Source organism: Mustela nivalis, assembly GCF_964662115.1.
Source record: "Mustela nivalis genome assembly, chromosome: 8".
Lineage (NCBI taxonomy): Eukaryota > Metazoa > Chordata > Mammalia > Carnivora > Mustelidae > Mustela > Mustela nivalis.
In genome coordinates, this window is record NC_139027.1 from 100192425 (window position 1) to 100208758 (window position 16334).

Sequence of the window (16334 nt, forward strand, 5' to 3'; positions counted from 1 at the left end):
TCCAAAAAGGTGTAATATATAGGGAGAAACTTTTTGAAATTAAAATGAAAAGGATTTCATAATGGTAGTTAGAGTAACGATATCTTTATGAACTTAGGACCTTGAGAAATATTAAAATGGCTGTGCATAGCTCTCAAGTATTTATCCCTGATTTCCATGTTGAAACACTATACTATGTGGCCCTACTACACAAATTTTCTTTCTAATGTTGTTCTTATTTAAAGAGTGCCTCAGTCGGCATCTGGGTGGCTCAGTCAGTTAAACGTCCAACTCTTGATCTCAACTCAGGTCTTGATCTCAGGGTTGTGAGTTCAGGCCCTGAGTTGGGCTCCATGCTGGGCATAGAGCTTCCTTCAAAAACAAAGAGAAAGAAAATAAAGAGAGAGAGAGAGAGAAAGAAAGAAAGAATAAAAAATATAGCTGATGCCTTATCTTGTGTGTAAAATGTACTTTTCAAATAGTAGACACTCTCCTAACTATTTGCATATATGAACTCATTTAAAACTTCATTAACAATCCGCTGTAGTAGGCACTATTAGTATCCCATTTTGCAGATGAGAAGACTCAGGAATGAGTTAAGGAACTGACTCAGGTTATACAATAAGTACAGAACCTAGATGTGAACCTTAGCAGTCTGACTTCTGACTCTGGTTTGTAACTCCCAAGCCGTACTACTTCACACCTATAGGAGTTTCAGAATACAACAAGATGGGCTAGATCAAATATGTATGTATTCATTTTCCATTGCTGCTGTAACAAATTATCAGGTTAATTAAAAAAAAGTAATGGACTATGGGCAGATATGGATCGGACATTCTGCCTCTTTATAAGGTCTGTCCTTTGTATGAGTATTTTTCTTCTCTCCATGTAGAAATGATTGAATATAGACAATTGTGGGTAAGCCAAATGTTAAAAGTAAAACTGTGGGCCTATTCTAAGAAGAAAAAGGGCTGACAACAGTGGTCATGCACTATGACCAGGAGAAAGTGTTTCCAAGAATGTGTTGCAAGATGATGGAATTAATTGCCAGATGTCTGGGAAGAGAGCAGTGTGTGCAGACTTGATCTCAAATCTCTTGAGGAGTGGAGTGTCTGTTGACACTTGAGGTCCTCATGGGCACACTGGAGCCAATATTAAACTGAGGCACACCAAACTTTGTCCAAGAATGGATGAACATGGAGGCAAGAGACAAGGCCCCAGGTTAAGGAGAAGTATGGGATAAAACAGTCCCGTGAGCACAGGTACTTCAACTGTAGCTGTGAGAAAGCTTTAGCCCAGTAGCTACTGGCTGTAGACCAAAAATTATTAGAGAGGGTTTGGTGACAGGAGAAGTAGAGGGAGGAGGGCACCTTAACTTCCCTTACTAATTCACAAACCACTGGTGACTTAGTGCTGTCATGTAGTCTTAACAATGGTGAGTTTCCACTAAGCCCCAGTATTCTAAATGGCACAGCAGTTACAAAATTGTATGCATTTGACTAACATGCATATATGTATCCACATCAGGATGACCTGTAGGAATTTGCTGAGACTGGCTCTATTTCTTGGTGGAACATCTCTTTGAAATAAGGTCAGGGGAAAATATGACTTGACGTCCAAGTTTTAATTATTGCCTGAAACTTCTCTTCAGGAGATCTAAGTAGTTTTTTCCCCAGAAAAATTTGGAAGGAAAGGTCTTCTTGCCTAACTTCCAATACATTTTTCTTTTTAAAGATTGCTTCCTTCTTTCAGGTTAAGATCCCATTGAGAGCCTACACCTGATATTTAGGTGGGGTTTGCCAAGCCATCTCCATACTAAGACCTGAACACATTTACAGAACAATAGGTAATATGTTTCCATTCTCATGAGAGAGACTTCTCACTGAAGCCGGCTGCAGCACCAGAGTTTTCGCAGTTGACTGGTGTAGTTCTGAGTAAACTTTGATTCCTTCTCCTTGGCGGCGACCAGAGATTCCACTAGAGGACCGAACCCATAAATGTGATTGTCACCACCAGGAAAGAAACATACTGTTTTGAGTATTTGCAGAATGTTCTCATCAGAATGTTTTGTGAGCAGAAGTTTTATTTTTAACTTTAGAGATTAGAAAAAATAATTTATTTTATGCCTGGTGAGATATTTACATCTAAACTGCTGTGGGCATGTGTGTTACTTTAATAGCAATCATTTTGACTCTCTTTTAAGAGTTTTAAAGAGGTTCATATTTAAAGGACTTTCATCTTAAAGATATCTCTCTCTCCTATGACATTGCTTTGTTTCTGAAGGTCAGTTTTCTATTTCTTAAAAATTGTATCTTTTGTCATAAGTACACATTTTCTCTCTATAACTTACCTTTAAAAATATATGTTAGGGGCACCTGCGTGACTCGGTGGGTTAAAGCCTCTGCCTTCAGCTCAGGTCATGATCTCAGGGTCCTGGGATCGAGTCCCTCGTCAGGCTCTCTGCTCAGTGGGGAGCCTGCTTCCCTTCCTCTCTCTCTGCCTGTCTCTCTGCCTACTTGTGATCTCTGTCTGTCACATGAATAAATAAAATCTTTTAAAAAGAAAGAAAGAAAGAAAATATCTTAATCCATTTTGACGTTTTTTTGTGTGTATGGTATAAATTTACATACTCTGTTTCTAACTCAGTGTTTTAAACTTTCAGGCTCAACTTTAAAGAAGCTTCTACACACTGGAAATTCTGTTAAGGTATTTATTTTAGATGAACATGCAGTGGCATTTTGCATCATTCTTAAATTTATTCATGCCTCAAAGTGACAAAATTAGGCCATTGTGTGGGGGGGATCTTTAAACACCACCTGACTTTTTATTTTCTATTGAAAATTTTTTGGCAGATATTGTTAGAGTTTTTATTTCATAACTTACTGTGATACCCACTTTAAATATTATTCAGAGAACAGGGCTTGGGATTCAGAGTTTGAAATTTGGAGTTCTAATTTTTACTCTGCTGTGTACAGTCAGGGAACCATTGGCGAGATGCTAACTGCTCCACGTTTATCATCAGGAAAGGGAGGAAGCCAGTTCCTCTCCAAGCTTCAGAGTGAATGTGCTGATTCAGTTCATTCCAGTAGTCTTGTTAAAATTATAGTTGTCTCTGAATTGTTTATGCTGGTTTTGAGAACTATTATGGGAGAAAAGAGCAGCAGAGCTTTACTCCTCTTGAATATTTACCTATTTGTTTGCAGCACATTGATCTTGTATTTTAGGTTAACGTGGCTTATTTTAAAATGAACATACCTTTTAAACTGATAGATGCCATTTGATACTAAATAAGATGACCCTAAAACATAAATGGCAAAAGAAGCAGCCTGGAATATGTATTTTATGGGAAGTTATTCCCTTGTAGCTAATCAAGTTATGTGTGTACCTTTGATAAGTTCATGTATTTTTTGTTTTATACCAGTTTAAACACTCATAACCACTTAAATTTTATGTTAACAATCTCTTACATGTTGAAAAAGGGAGGTGAGCTATTCCTAGCTTCACAATATTTTATCCCTCCTATTTTAATTAAGAATCATATAGGGACGCCTGGGTGGCTCAGTTGGTTAAGCAGCTGCCTTCGGCTCAGGTCATGATCTCAGCGTCCTGGGATCGAGTCCCACATCGGGCTCCTTGCTCCGCAGGGAGCCTGCTTCTCCCTCTGACTCTGCCTGCCTCTCTGCCTGTGCTCGCTCTTGCTCTCTCTCTCTGACAAATAAATAAATAAAATCTTAAAAAAAAAAAAAAAAGAATCATAGTTAAAACTTACCATTTTGTGACCTCATGTTTATTATTGGCCTTATTTATAGTTAAATGAAGTTAAAAAAGTTGGAGATATGGTAGAATTTTGTAGAAACTATCCTCTTTTAAAATTTAATCTAATTTGGTTAGATATATTGGGGCGCCTGGGTGGCTCAGTGGATTAAGCTGCTGCCTTCGGCTGATCCAGGGTCCTGGGATCGAGCCCCGCATCGGGCTCTCTGCTCAGCCACGAGCCTGCTTCCTCCTCTCTCTCTGCCTGCTTGTGATCTCTCTCTGTCAAATAAATAAATAAAATCTTTCAAAAAAAAAAAGATTTAATTTGGTTAGATATACATAGAGCCATGTCATTTTTTGTCTGTTATATTCAGCAATGTCATTACTTATTTTGCCTGCTTGGGGAGAGGAGGATGGGTGTGAGTGGTCATGAAGGTTTGTGCTCAGCTATGGTGTGTCTCTGGGCATGTCTGAAAGTGTGTCTTGGAATCCATTGTTGATGGGGTAGAAGTGTCTCTAGACACAGGATTTGTCTTGGTGTATTTTACTTCTATGGGGAGTCAGTGAAGCTTGCTCCTTCCCTCCCCTTCCCTCCCCTTCCCTCCCCTTCCTTCCCCTTCCCTCCCCTTCCCTTCCTCTTCCTTCCCTTTCCCTCTCCCTCCCTCTCACTTTCGCTCTCCCTTCTCCCTTCACCTCTTCCTCTCCCTTTCTTTCTCCCTTCCCCTTTTTTCTTTCAGCTTTCCAGGAGAGCCTCATGTTTGGCTTAAACACTTCCTCTTAAGGAATCTGCACCACCTTGGTGTAGTTGAGAGGTGATCAGGCAACTCAGCTCAGGGGCCTGCATTTGGAACTCACTGCATCTTTTAGCTTCATCTGACTTGTTATTCATCTCTTTTCCTTATTTCATTTCTTATATTGGTGTTATCCTTTCAGCCATTTAGAAATAGAGAAACAGAAGTACTTACCTGAATTCTAGGAATAGGGTAGAGCTGAAAGTTTAAGTGTAGAGGAGGACACAGGGCCCATCTGCTTGAATATGATGTATTCCACCAAGTCATGCTGGGCGCGCAGAGCACAGGGAAGCTGTTGGAGAGAGCAGAGTAGGGACATGAGGCAGGGAAGCTGGAGAGCTGCCCTGTCCCACAGAGCCAGGTCTTCAAGGTGTTATTTAGCTCTGAAATTTTTCAAGAACATTATATGATACATGTGCATATTGTAGTGACATACAAAAACCCTATTCAAAGCACACTGTAAATTTGGAGGGCGATTATCTTTGCATTGTTTTTGTGATTAACCAACTGTTGATGGTATGGGCACTGTTGTAAGTCACTTAACCATGTGCCAGTGCTTTGTGGTAAATTCTGTTGTGATTCCATTTTCCTGAGGGGTAGACTGATGCAAAGAGAAAAGTTCAGTCATTCTCCACTGGCCACAGCTAAGCCAGCAAGCAGCAGAGCCTGCATTGGAACCAGGCACTGTGGCTCCAGACCCCAAGTTCTCACCCTTGTGCTTCTTGCAGCACAACTGCTTCCTTGTCACTAAGAACTTTGTTCAGGAATTTAACAGTACCTTTAACTTCTAGTTTTTCTTTCTCAGAACTGAATCTGCATTGCACTGCATCTCTGCATAAACATGTGTTTAAATTTTTCGCCTTTAATTTTGCTATTAGATAAGATGTGAAGGAATCAGGCTGTTTCTTCTGTGGCTTCAAGCACTTCAGACAAACTGTGCAGAAGAGCAGGTGCTGATTTTTGCTTGCCTCGTGCCTGGTTTCCCAGCGATCATGTCGTCCAGAGGGCCCTGTACACTGGAGACACTCATCAATCCTAGCCCTGGTGTGGCTGATGGTGAGAAGCATTAGCCAGCCTTACAGGTTGAAATGACTCTGAAGTTCTATTGAGGGATTATTTGGTTTGTCATGATCCTGAATAAAAATCTTTATTTTGTAGATGGGTTCGGAGGAAGAATTATTCCCTGCTCATATTCACAGTAAAGTCTTAAAGACATCAGAATAGAAAGAATCAGAGCCTATTTTGTATGAAATGAGGACAGGAGACATTTATTGAAGTGTGGAAATAGGAATGGAAGGGAGGAATCAGATGTTGGGAATAGCAGGAAGTAGAGACATATCATATATCTGGAGAGTTTTCATAGCTGTGAATGAGATTTAAACCCAGCATCTGAAACTATTGTTTATTGTCCTCATCATGATTGTTTCATGAGTGGACATTCATCTGCTCACCCAGCTGTGTATTTTCATGCTGAATTCATGGAAGGACAGTTGCTGCCTTCTGGGAGTAGTCATGACAGCCATTTGTGTCCCATGAGTTTTTAAGAAACTTGTCAATTAGGGCCATTAATTAATTAATGCATATCACTTTATTGCCCAGTGACAGGTACTTGATCCTTAGGCTGACCAAAGCAGAGTTTGGCAGAGAGAAGAATGGTTTAGAGGGAGAGGTGGCTTCATGGGCATTTGTACCATATTTCCAAGCTGTTGATGCACACTGGCCTGGAGTGTAGTGTGAGCAGGTTCCAAAGGAGGGGCAGATGTATTTTAATGGAGGCCATTTTTAAAAAACCCTTTGAACTTTGGTGAAAGAACTCTCCTTTTTTTTCCCCACTCTGCAGCAAAGATATATCCAGAAGAAATCACCCCGCTCCTGCCAGCCATATCAGGGGAAAAGATCGCTGAGGACCAAACATGCTTTTTTCTTCAAATATTGTTGAAATATATGGTTATTCAGGTAAGAGCAAAATCATGGTTAATTCAGGAATGGTCTTTCTCTCGATGGGAAAGAGAAAACCTTGCATCTTTTCTTCCAGCTCATCCATATTTTTAATTTTGCTTTTTCTTTGAGGTGATTCTTTGTGGTACTTCACTAAAACTAGAATATGTGCCAGATAACATCAGCAAAGACCTGGCATACATAATATTTTGTGTGAGTGTGTATGTCAAGGAAACAATTCAGTTCTCTGATCTACTTTCATATTATTACCACATTTACACAGAACACTTCACTTCTAATACTTGTGGTTACTGAGTGTGTGGGTTTTTCCCTCACCAGGCAACTCTGCAACATCAGCTGGGTGTCCTGTAGTTTCACTCAACTTTGACGCTGTCTGCCTTGAGATGGCATCTGATCCCATGGGTTAAGGGCTCAGTCCCGTGAGACTGTTCTGTCACATTCAGGTGCCAGTCACAAGTAGGAGGGGCCCAGGTTACCTACAACTTCTCTACAACCTGGCTTACAAATCAGAGGCTCCTTCAACTCCTCCTCAGGTTCAACTGAGTGGCTCACAGAACTCTGGGAAACATTTGTTTTCATTCAGCAATTTATGAAAGGTATGATAAAGGATACAGATGAACAGCCGGATGCAGAGACACAAAGGGCATAGTCTGGGAGGGTCCCAAGCACGGGAATGTCTGTTCCTGTGGGGTTGGGGTTCATCACCCTCCTGCTCCATGGATATGATTACTCACCTGGAAGTTCCCTGAAACCTCTGCTTACTGGAATTTTTATGGAGGCTTCCTCACATAGACATGCTCTGCTTCCAATCTCTCTCCCCTCTCTGGAGGAATGGAGGGGATGGAGTGAGGGTGCTGAAGACTCTAAGTTCAAATCATGGTGTGGCATGGTCTTCCTGCTGAGGAGTCCTCACTCAGGAGCCATCTGGGAGCCCACCCAGAGTTGTTATTAGAAGAAAAGATGCTCCCAATGCTCTTATCACTTAGGAAATTACAAGGGTTTTAGGGCCTCTATACCAGGCAATGGGAGCAGAGGCCCATGTGTGTTTTCTATTACGTCATAGTACATGAGTCTATTTTTGCCTCTTTGCTTCTTCCTGGCCCCCGATCGTATGCTAGCAAGGTGGGGTGGAGGAGGAGGCAAGCCCAGAGGCTGACCAGGCAGATCAGGAGTAGGCAGAGCAGGCAGGAAGATTTGGGCAAAAGCATAAGGGAGGTATCTCTCGGTGCCACCAGGACAGACCTACTTGATGTCATGTGTTTCTTTCTCTGAGTTTATCAACTGAATACAGAGTTACTATCATTAGTTCATGATTTCAGATCATGATCTCTTTCCCCTAGTCTGCATTTCTGGTATGGTTCCAAAAGAAGCTACTGAATTCTTTTCTTAGCCAGCACTTCTCATGTCTCTGAGTTCTTCCTGGGAACTCTGTCCAGTCTCTGTGTTCTCCACAACCAAGTTTGTTGATGATATAATTTCTGCTTAGTCCACCTCCTCTCCTGACACTCACAGCCACCTGCCTCTGCCCTGTCACTGCTGAGACAGAGGCCCAAGACCATGAAGGAGGTCTAGAGGTCAAGTCCAGATCAGGTGATCTGACAATGACTGCCCCTTCTTCATGATATTCTCTCCTCTCCTAATGTTTTCTTCCTACTTTTCTCCTCCCTTTCTTCTTGCCACTTTACTTTTATTTATTTATTTGTTTGTTTATTTATTTATTTATATTGTGTTATGTTAGTCACCTTACAATAGATCATTAGTTTTTAATGTAGTGTTCAGTGATTGATTATTTACATTTAACAGCCAGTGCTCATTATAATATATGCCCTCCTTAAGACCCATCACCCAGCTACCCCATGTTCCCACCCCACCCCCTTCCCCTCCGAAACCTACAGATTATTTGCTAGAGTCCATAGTCTGTTGTGGTTTGTCTCCCATTTCTGATTTCCCCCCCTTCAGTTATCCTTCCTTCTCCCAATGTCCTCTGTGCTATTCCTTATATTCCACATATGAGTGAAACCATGTGAAAATTGTCTTTCTCTGCTTGACTTAATTTCACCTAGCATAATCCCCTTCATTTCCATCCGTGTTAACCCAAATGCCACCATTTAGGTGTGGGTATTTCATCCTTTCTGATGGTTAAGTATTATTCCATTGTATATATGATCCACATCTTCTTTATCCATTTGTCTGTTGAAGGGCCTTTCGGCTCTTCAATAAATGGTGCTGGGAAAATTAGAAAGCTATATACAGAAGAATGAAACTCGACCATTCTCTTACACCATTCACAAAAATAAACTTAAAATGGATGAAATGTGAGGCAGGAATTCTTGCCAGTTTTCTCAAGGGGATTGTTTCTCTCTGCTGTCCCTCAAGATTTAGTCCTTGCCTCCCTTTCTGACTACTCTGTCCTATTGGGCAATCTTTTCTGCTCTCCTCTACTGTTTCCTTTGGCCAGCACCAGAAACACAAGGACTCCAAAGTCCCGAGAGCAGACTGGAGTATTATGTTGCCTTCTAGAAGCTGTGCATTTTGGCCCTACTGGCCCATACCATCTGCATTTCAAATTCCACCTGGTTAGAAGTGGTAGGACATTCCATCTGTCTCCAGAGGTTGGCATGGAGTATTGAGAAGTTGGATGTATTGGGGCACTTGGGTCTCATTCTAGATGTGTTGCTAAAGAGCCATGCAACCTCAGATATCACATAATCCCCAGAATCCCACTGGAGGAATGATGCTGGTGTTACAGGGTGGGGATTTTTATGCAGACTGTGAACCCCCTGAATCATGTGCAGACTTTTATGTTTGTATCCATCCCACTCTTCTTCCCTCCCTTCTCTCTACTGAATCCTCAAGCAGACTTTCTCCCTTGGCTCACCCCGAGAACTGCTGATAGGCTATGGACGCGGAGCCCCTCTGCCCCAGTGGGGGCATCCCTTGACCTCTCATCCCTTGACCTCTGCTGTTGCACAGATGTTTCCACTTTTTAAGTGGGCTGTGACATGAAGGAGGTTGGGAAGCTATGCTTTAGAGTACTCTGTGTACTAACCAGTATTAAGAGCCTGTGACAGGTGTACCTGTACTGGCAGGCAGGTACTGGGGATTGCTTTTAATAAGGACAATGCACTTTCCAAGTTTCTGTAGCTTTGCCTTCTGATGATACTGATTTTTTCATGTAGGTAATATTGGGTGAAATTCTTGCAAGGGATGGCCCTTTTGAGTTTAAAAAAAAAAAAAAAGTACCAGATCGCATCTGACTAAATATTTTAAGGACAGAAAGAATGTTAAGTCATTATAGAGAACTGGTAGAAAAAAAAATACAGGCACGATGAATAGAACGAGTTTAAAAACATATCATTGGTTGATTTTTTTTAATAGTAAAAATATCTTTAACATAGTTAACCATTTTCTTTTGAAATATTCATTCTTGTCCTTGTTTGAGTTATAAGATACGATTTCATTACATGATTGTCAACAGTATTTGTCAACATAGGTTTTTTTTTTTTTTTTAGGTTAGGAATTTTACTAAGATAACAGCAATTCAATTTAGTAGACATTAAGTTAAAATGTAAATGTACATATGTTCTTTCCCACATATTATCCAAAGGCTGCAAGCTTGGAGTGGAAGAATAAGGAGAATCAAGATACTGGTTTTAAATTTCTTTTTACATTGTTTCGAAAGTATTATCTTCCTCATTTATTTCCATCATTTACTAAGTTAACAAACATCTACAAACCTGTACTTGGTAAGTACTGACTGGAGCGTGTATAGTGGATGTCCACAGGGAAGCTGTCCATTCTCTTTCAAAGTGGCTTTTGTTTATTTTTAAGTACAATAGTCCTCTTATTCTTAAATTTAATGGTAACTTTATCTTAAGAGGTTTAAAGTTTCCTAATAAATGATTTTACCTATTTGTACAAACTATTTATTTGTACCTCAGGGAGACTGTGGCTCCTGTACTCAGAAATAATTCAGTATGTGTCATGATTTTTTTTTGATGTAATTATATTTAAAATCTTCTAAGTTTTTTTTTAATTGAAACTCTTCATTGAAGACCATGTTCATTATCTCACACAAAGGTATTAAAGTTTGCATTTTCTTAAGTCTTTTCTTATGGGTGGTGGGGTATGGTGACTACAGACCTTGGCCAATGGGGAGGCAGGCCAGCCCAGGCCACACAGCTGCCCACAGTAGGCCCTTTCTTTTATCCTGGATCTTTCATCCAACAGGTGCTACGTACAGCTTCTTATGGAGGGGCCAATATTTGGGCAGCTGGGCAACATAGGGACAATAAGCCCCAGAAAGGAAGGAAATATGAAGGAATTTCTAGTTTGGCTGCTGAAGTTTTTCTTCTATGAAAAATGAAGGCTCACAGGACAGAAGTATCCCTTCGATTGGTGCCAGGGCGGAGAGGCAAATTTTCTTCTCCCTATTGTTTGAAAGCAGGCAAAATTAGTTAAAATGAGTAATCAGAAATAATTTTGGAGGGGAAAAGGTCACAGTAGACATTAATCCATCTCGGGAATGTGGACTACTAATCATTTGTCCTTGGGTGTTTATTTATATACACACACACATGTGCATGCTTGGATCAGGGGGAAAAAACAGCAGAAACTTGATGCATTTCAAAAGATGTAGAAGTACTAACCTTTAGAGTTATTGATATATGTATTTGGTAGCTATCTGTATGTGGGTATTTTTTCCAGAACTAGTTTCTGATTTTGTAAATAGTCTATATTCATTGTGGAAAACATAGTACACTTTAATATACTGAAAATAAAGTTTTTTGTTGAGAACTTGTCTGCCTCGAGCAGGTACCACCAGCTGTATAAAAGTTAGTAAAAGAGTTGGACAGCTGCAAGTTGCAGCTCAAATCCAATACCATGTAATTTTTTGTTTTGATTATGAAATTTAAAAAATGAAAAAGGAACTTCTTATTAGTTTTATGAAAATGGTGATGTCTCATACTTCAAAGATGAATTCTTTCAGACATAAAGTAGTTGATACTGATTCTATTCTTTGGATTCATCTAAAGGGAAAGGCTATGAGACTAGTCTCATAGATTTGATTAGTGTAGTAATGGATATTAAAATACCTAAAATCATTGAAAAGTAATAAAATACCTAAAATGATGAAAAATGTCTATACATGCTTTTAGATTTGTTTCAGTCCTAAAATGAAATTAAATTTGTTATAATGTATGTGAAAATATTTTTACATTAGAGTCGCATATTATTACTTAAATTTGTTGGAGAATTATTAGCTTAGTACTTTCATAGCTGTATGCCATAGCTATAACAAGCAAGCAGTAACAGTAGCCACTGTCCCATCTTGGTCATATCACAAGGCAGAATTAGAAACAAATCTACCAAAAGATGTCATTTTTAAGAATTTCTGGTACTTTAATTTTAGTTGCTATTCATACAACCAAATGTGTATCTGCTTTGTTAAAAACTGAGCTGTTTGTGGGGGTTACACTCACTCACCTAATCCTGTATTCTTTTATCTTCCAGACATCCCTCATTTGAGACCAAAGCCAGTGTACATTACTACAACTCGAGACAATGAAAACATTTACAGTACAAAAATTCCATACATGGCAGCTCGTGTTGTTTTTATTAAATGGATTGTAACTTTCTTTTTGGAAAAGAAGTATCTAACTACTACCCAAAACACTAAAAATGGAGTTGATGTACTGCCCAAAATCATGCAGGTATGTCATTCATTTTTTTTTGCACAGATAAAAATATGCTAACACATAGCAAAGTAATTGACTCTTAGGGTTTTTAGTTCCTCAAGGATAGTGGTTCTAGGGATTGGGTTTATGGGTGGGCTCTCTCTCTGTTGCTGAGGTGTCAAAGAGCTCTGAGGTAGCACTTGCTGTGCTTTGTTGATATTGCCATGATGAAGTGATCTTGGGGGCCAGGGAGATGTTCTGAGAAAATAGCTGTTGTGTGCAGACTCCTGGACCGTCTGATTTTCCCTCCTTTGCTCAAGTACCAGTGACCTCAGAGCATAAGACCAGGGGCCTGTGTTGCCTTCACCAATCCCCAGCACCAGGCAGGCCCTCAGGAATCATTTGTTTAAGTGGGCTGTTGGAAGGACCCATGCAACTGCCAAGTGCCCTTTTGGGATCTCAGGGGGAGGAGTGGAAGAGCATCTCAGGATTTTGGGGTGCCATCATGGAATGCCTAGAAGAACAGGCCATCTCTCTTAAAGGCATTCAGTGAAGACCTCTTTCTGTGTGGGGCCCATGGTGTACCTTCCCTCTCTTCTGGTCCTTGGTCACAAAGAAATGGGCTCTCCTAGCAGATTGAGTTGCTTTGGGACTTTGTGCTGGGTAGAGCAGGACCACATGGGGAGGTTTGAGAGCAGCTGCTTCATGGCAGGGTCCTGCTTTTATGCACAAAGCGTGGTCCCCTTAGAGCAGGTTCGCTGATGCCCTGGAGTTCCCAGAAGTGTGATTAGGCCTGAGCTGGAAGAGTACACATATCTGAGTAGCAGGTAGCATCTTGGTGGAGGAGCACCAAACTGAGGTGCAGAGCATGTGTCCTCATTGATTAAGAACTGACTACAGAGCTGGAGAAACTTATTGTTGAGGAAGTCGTCTGAGGGGGCTACAATTCCAGTAAAGAGCAGCAAAATACTTACTGAAGATTTTAAAAGGAAGCTTTGAGGCACCTGGGTGGCTCGATTAGTTAAGTGTCTGCCTGAGATCAAGCCCTGCGTTGGGGTCCCTGCTCCCTGATCCCCACAAGGAGTCTGTTTCTCTCTCCCCCCTCCCTCTACCACTCCCCCAGCTTGTGCTCAGTCTCTTGTTCTCTCTCTGGGTCAAATAAATTTTAAAAATCTTTATAAAAAATAAAAATAAAAGAAAGCTTTAAAAACTGTTAAATTCATTAGTTTAAAAATGTAATAGGAAAACTGTAAACAGTAATGATCACTACTAAGAACAAAGTGATTTTCCAAAGGAATATCTCATAACGCTGAGGAAAAATTTGAAGAGGTGGAAATCAGAAATGAATAAATAAAATCTGAGGTCAAGTCCAGACCTATCTTGCAAGTATCATGAGGAAAAAAGGAGAAAAGATCAGAAGTGATAATTGAACTAATGCAGAATTTCCTTGAGCTGAAAAAAAGTCATGCCTTTGATTCACAAGGCCTTCTAGTCCCAGGGAGATTTAGCTGAACAGACACTAACCTAAATATACATAAACCTCTTTGACTTTCAGGGATTAAGAAAAAATTATCAGAATTATCAGGAACTGGTAGCAGTTCCTTCTAGAAAATGGGACAGAGTAGCATTGAACATTGAATCTAATATATAACCCTCAGAGCTGAAAGAACTGTCAATCTTTCTTTCTCTCTCTCTTAGAACCCTGCTTCCTATCACATATGTAAGCAGATGTCAGATTGATTGAAGTTCTAAACTGATTTAAGGTCTAAATATAAAAACAAAATGATAAAGAATTGAGGAGACAGTCTAGAGGAATTGTATAAATTTGGGCATTGGTAGACTACCTGAGGTGGAGATCAGACCCACAAACCTAGAAGAAATCAGGTGCCACTTTATTTTAAAAAATTGAGAAAGGTTTGTGTATCAAAAGACAAAGTAAAACCACATACAGATAACAGGCTGCGAAAAGCCTGTTTCAAGGAGTTCATGCCTCTGATATATAGAGAGTGCCTACAAATTGAGAAGAAGACAAGCAGTCCAATTGTAAAAGAGACAAAAGGAGAGGAAGGAGTTCATGGAAGAGGAAATAAAAATGACCCTGGATTTCACTATGAGCCAGGGAACACTGTTAGTTCTGGACCATATTGAGAGACCTTTATTTATCCATCAACTAGACAAAAATTAAAAATCAATCAGGTAGACAAAAGTCTGTATGAAATCGTCTATAAGAAATGTAGTCACACTCTGATAAATTTTAGATTGTATCTTGTGTGATTATTAAATCAATTCAAAACAGTCTGTTTAAAGACTGTGACTGCTGCCTACCTGGTTTCAAAATTTCAGAAAACCATCAATGTATTTATTGAGAGTAAGTTTCTCATTTTTGAAAAATACAGTTAAAAGTAGCAAGAATAGCAGATTAACCACGGATTCAAGGTTCTAACTTTTTTTTTTTCCTTAGCTGGAAAGGAGACTTCTCACACTTGTGAGTCATCTAGTTTTATTATCTGGCTTTCTTAGTGTCCATAAAGGTCTGACCTCCTGAATCAGTTTGGATGGTTGTCTCATCCTAACAGAAAAAGACTCCATAACTCAAACTGTCTTAAAGATAAAAAAGAAATATTTCAGTCTCATGAAGAAGCAGCTCATGACATGACTGACAGAGAATGTAGTTAATTCACACTGTCTACATGATTCTCTCTAGTTTTCCCTACTCTGCCCTTTCCCTCTGGCAGATTTGTCTTCCACTCCCTGCTGACTTTAAGATGGCTGCCAGCAGCAGGGGCATGGCCTTCCTTGTTCATGTTCAGAGACAACCCAGATACTTCTGTAAAGCCCTTCCCATTTGTGTGAGTAGAACAACTTAGGCTACCTGTCTCTCCTAGAACAGTAACAAGGCACTGACTCTCGTACAGTTGGCTATGTGAATGGCCCAGGAGGGACATGACTGGCTTCCATGACAGAACCCTTCCCTGGTACTATGGATGGGGCCAGCTTCCCATGACCTGGGCTGCAGGGAGGAGGTACATGGAGCACTGGGGGTTCTATCAGGGAGGGAGAATGGGTGCTGGCAGTCAACTATCCAGGTCCAGTGCTACTACACCCTGCAGAGAGCTGAACATAGAAATGGTCATTCCCATTGTACAGACTCTCAATATGTCTCACAGTGAGTTGTTCTACTAGTTTTCAAGTGCCACTGTAGCAAATGACAAACTTTCAGTGGCTTGAAACAACACAAATTGATTATCTTGCAGTTCTGGAGCTCAGAAGTTCAAAATCAGTCTCAGTGTGATAAAATCAGGATGTTGGCAGGTCTGTGTTCCTTCTGGAGGAACACATTCTGGAGAATCCATTTTTTTGCTTTGTCTTGCTTCTAGAGCTGCCTGCATTCCCCGGCTTGTGGCCCTTCATTGCGTCACCTTTTATCCCTTTGTTTCCATCTTAGCATTGCCTTCTATGTCTGATCCTTCTGTCTCCTTATAGATCTTCATGATTACATTGGGACCACCCAGATAATTCAGGATAATCTCTCCCCCACTCACACCTTAATTTAATCATGCTTGCTAAATCCTATTTGCCAGGTAAGGTAAAGTACTCAGAGCTTCTTGGGCTCAGGGTATGGTCATCTTTGTGGGAGTCACTATTCTGCTGATGAGTTGCGTCCTGTACTCCCTTCTGTGCCTCACATCTCATCTCACATGTGTCTGCTGTGTTCCTCTCTTCATCTGCATTGTGAATGAGAAATGCAGCAATTTAAACCATTGAATATTAGATTTTGGAGACAGTTGCAGGAATAAAAGCACATATAATTTCATTTGTGTCCTAAAAGTTTTTGTTTGGAATTTCAAATTTAATCTAATTTTGCCTAAGTAAAGTAATGTGACTTAATCAGTTGATCCAAAATCTCTTTTCACAGAATATACTGCTGTTGTAAAAGCCCTTCAAAACAATATTTTAAGTTCTGTTTCCAAATGGAGTTTACACTTTTGCCCTTATCACTGTATTAAATATCATGTTTGAGGACTCTTTTGTGTGCTTTTTGCAAACTGGATTTGCTTCTGGATCTAAAACCAGGAAGGAGAGGAATTAGTGTTATCTTCTAGACTAAGTTTTCTAACCACTTGAAGAATCTGGTAGAATAAATATCCATGGGAGAACGAAAAGACAGTAG

General features: G+C 40.2%; 1 protein-coding gene across 23 annotated transcripts in view; it reads left to right on the forward strand.

Moving 5' to 3' along the window:
* RALGAPA2 (Ral GTPase activating protein catalytic subunit alpha 2) overlaps window positions 1-16334 on the forward strand; it is a 328431-nt gene that overhangs the window by 70784 nt on the left and 241313 nt on the right. For 16 of the 23 annotated variants that reach the window (XM_082743139.1, XM_082743124.1, XM_082743140.1 and 13 more), the window contains 5 exons: window positions 2642-2685; window positions 5405-5582; window positions 6367-6482; window positions 10093-10231; window positions 12000-12199. In XM_082743139.1, coding sequence (XP_082599265.1) covers window positions 2642-2685; window positions 5405-5582; window positions 6367-6482; window positions 10093-10231; window positions 12000-12199 — 677 coding nt within the window. Of the gene's footprint in view, window positions 1-554; window positions 605-2641; window positions 2686-5404; window positions 5583-6366; window positions 6483-10092; window positions 10232-11999; window positions 12200-16334 lie in introns of all 23 variants that reach the window. The other 7 variants (XM_082743127.1, XM_082743128.1, XM_082743132.1 and 4 more) reach the window with 1 other exon arrangement.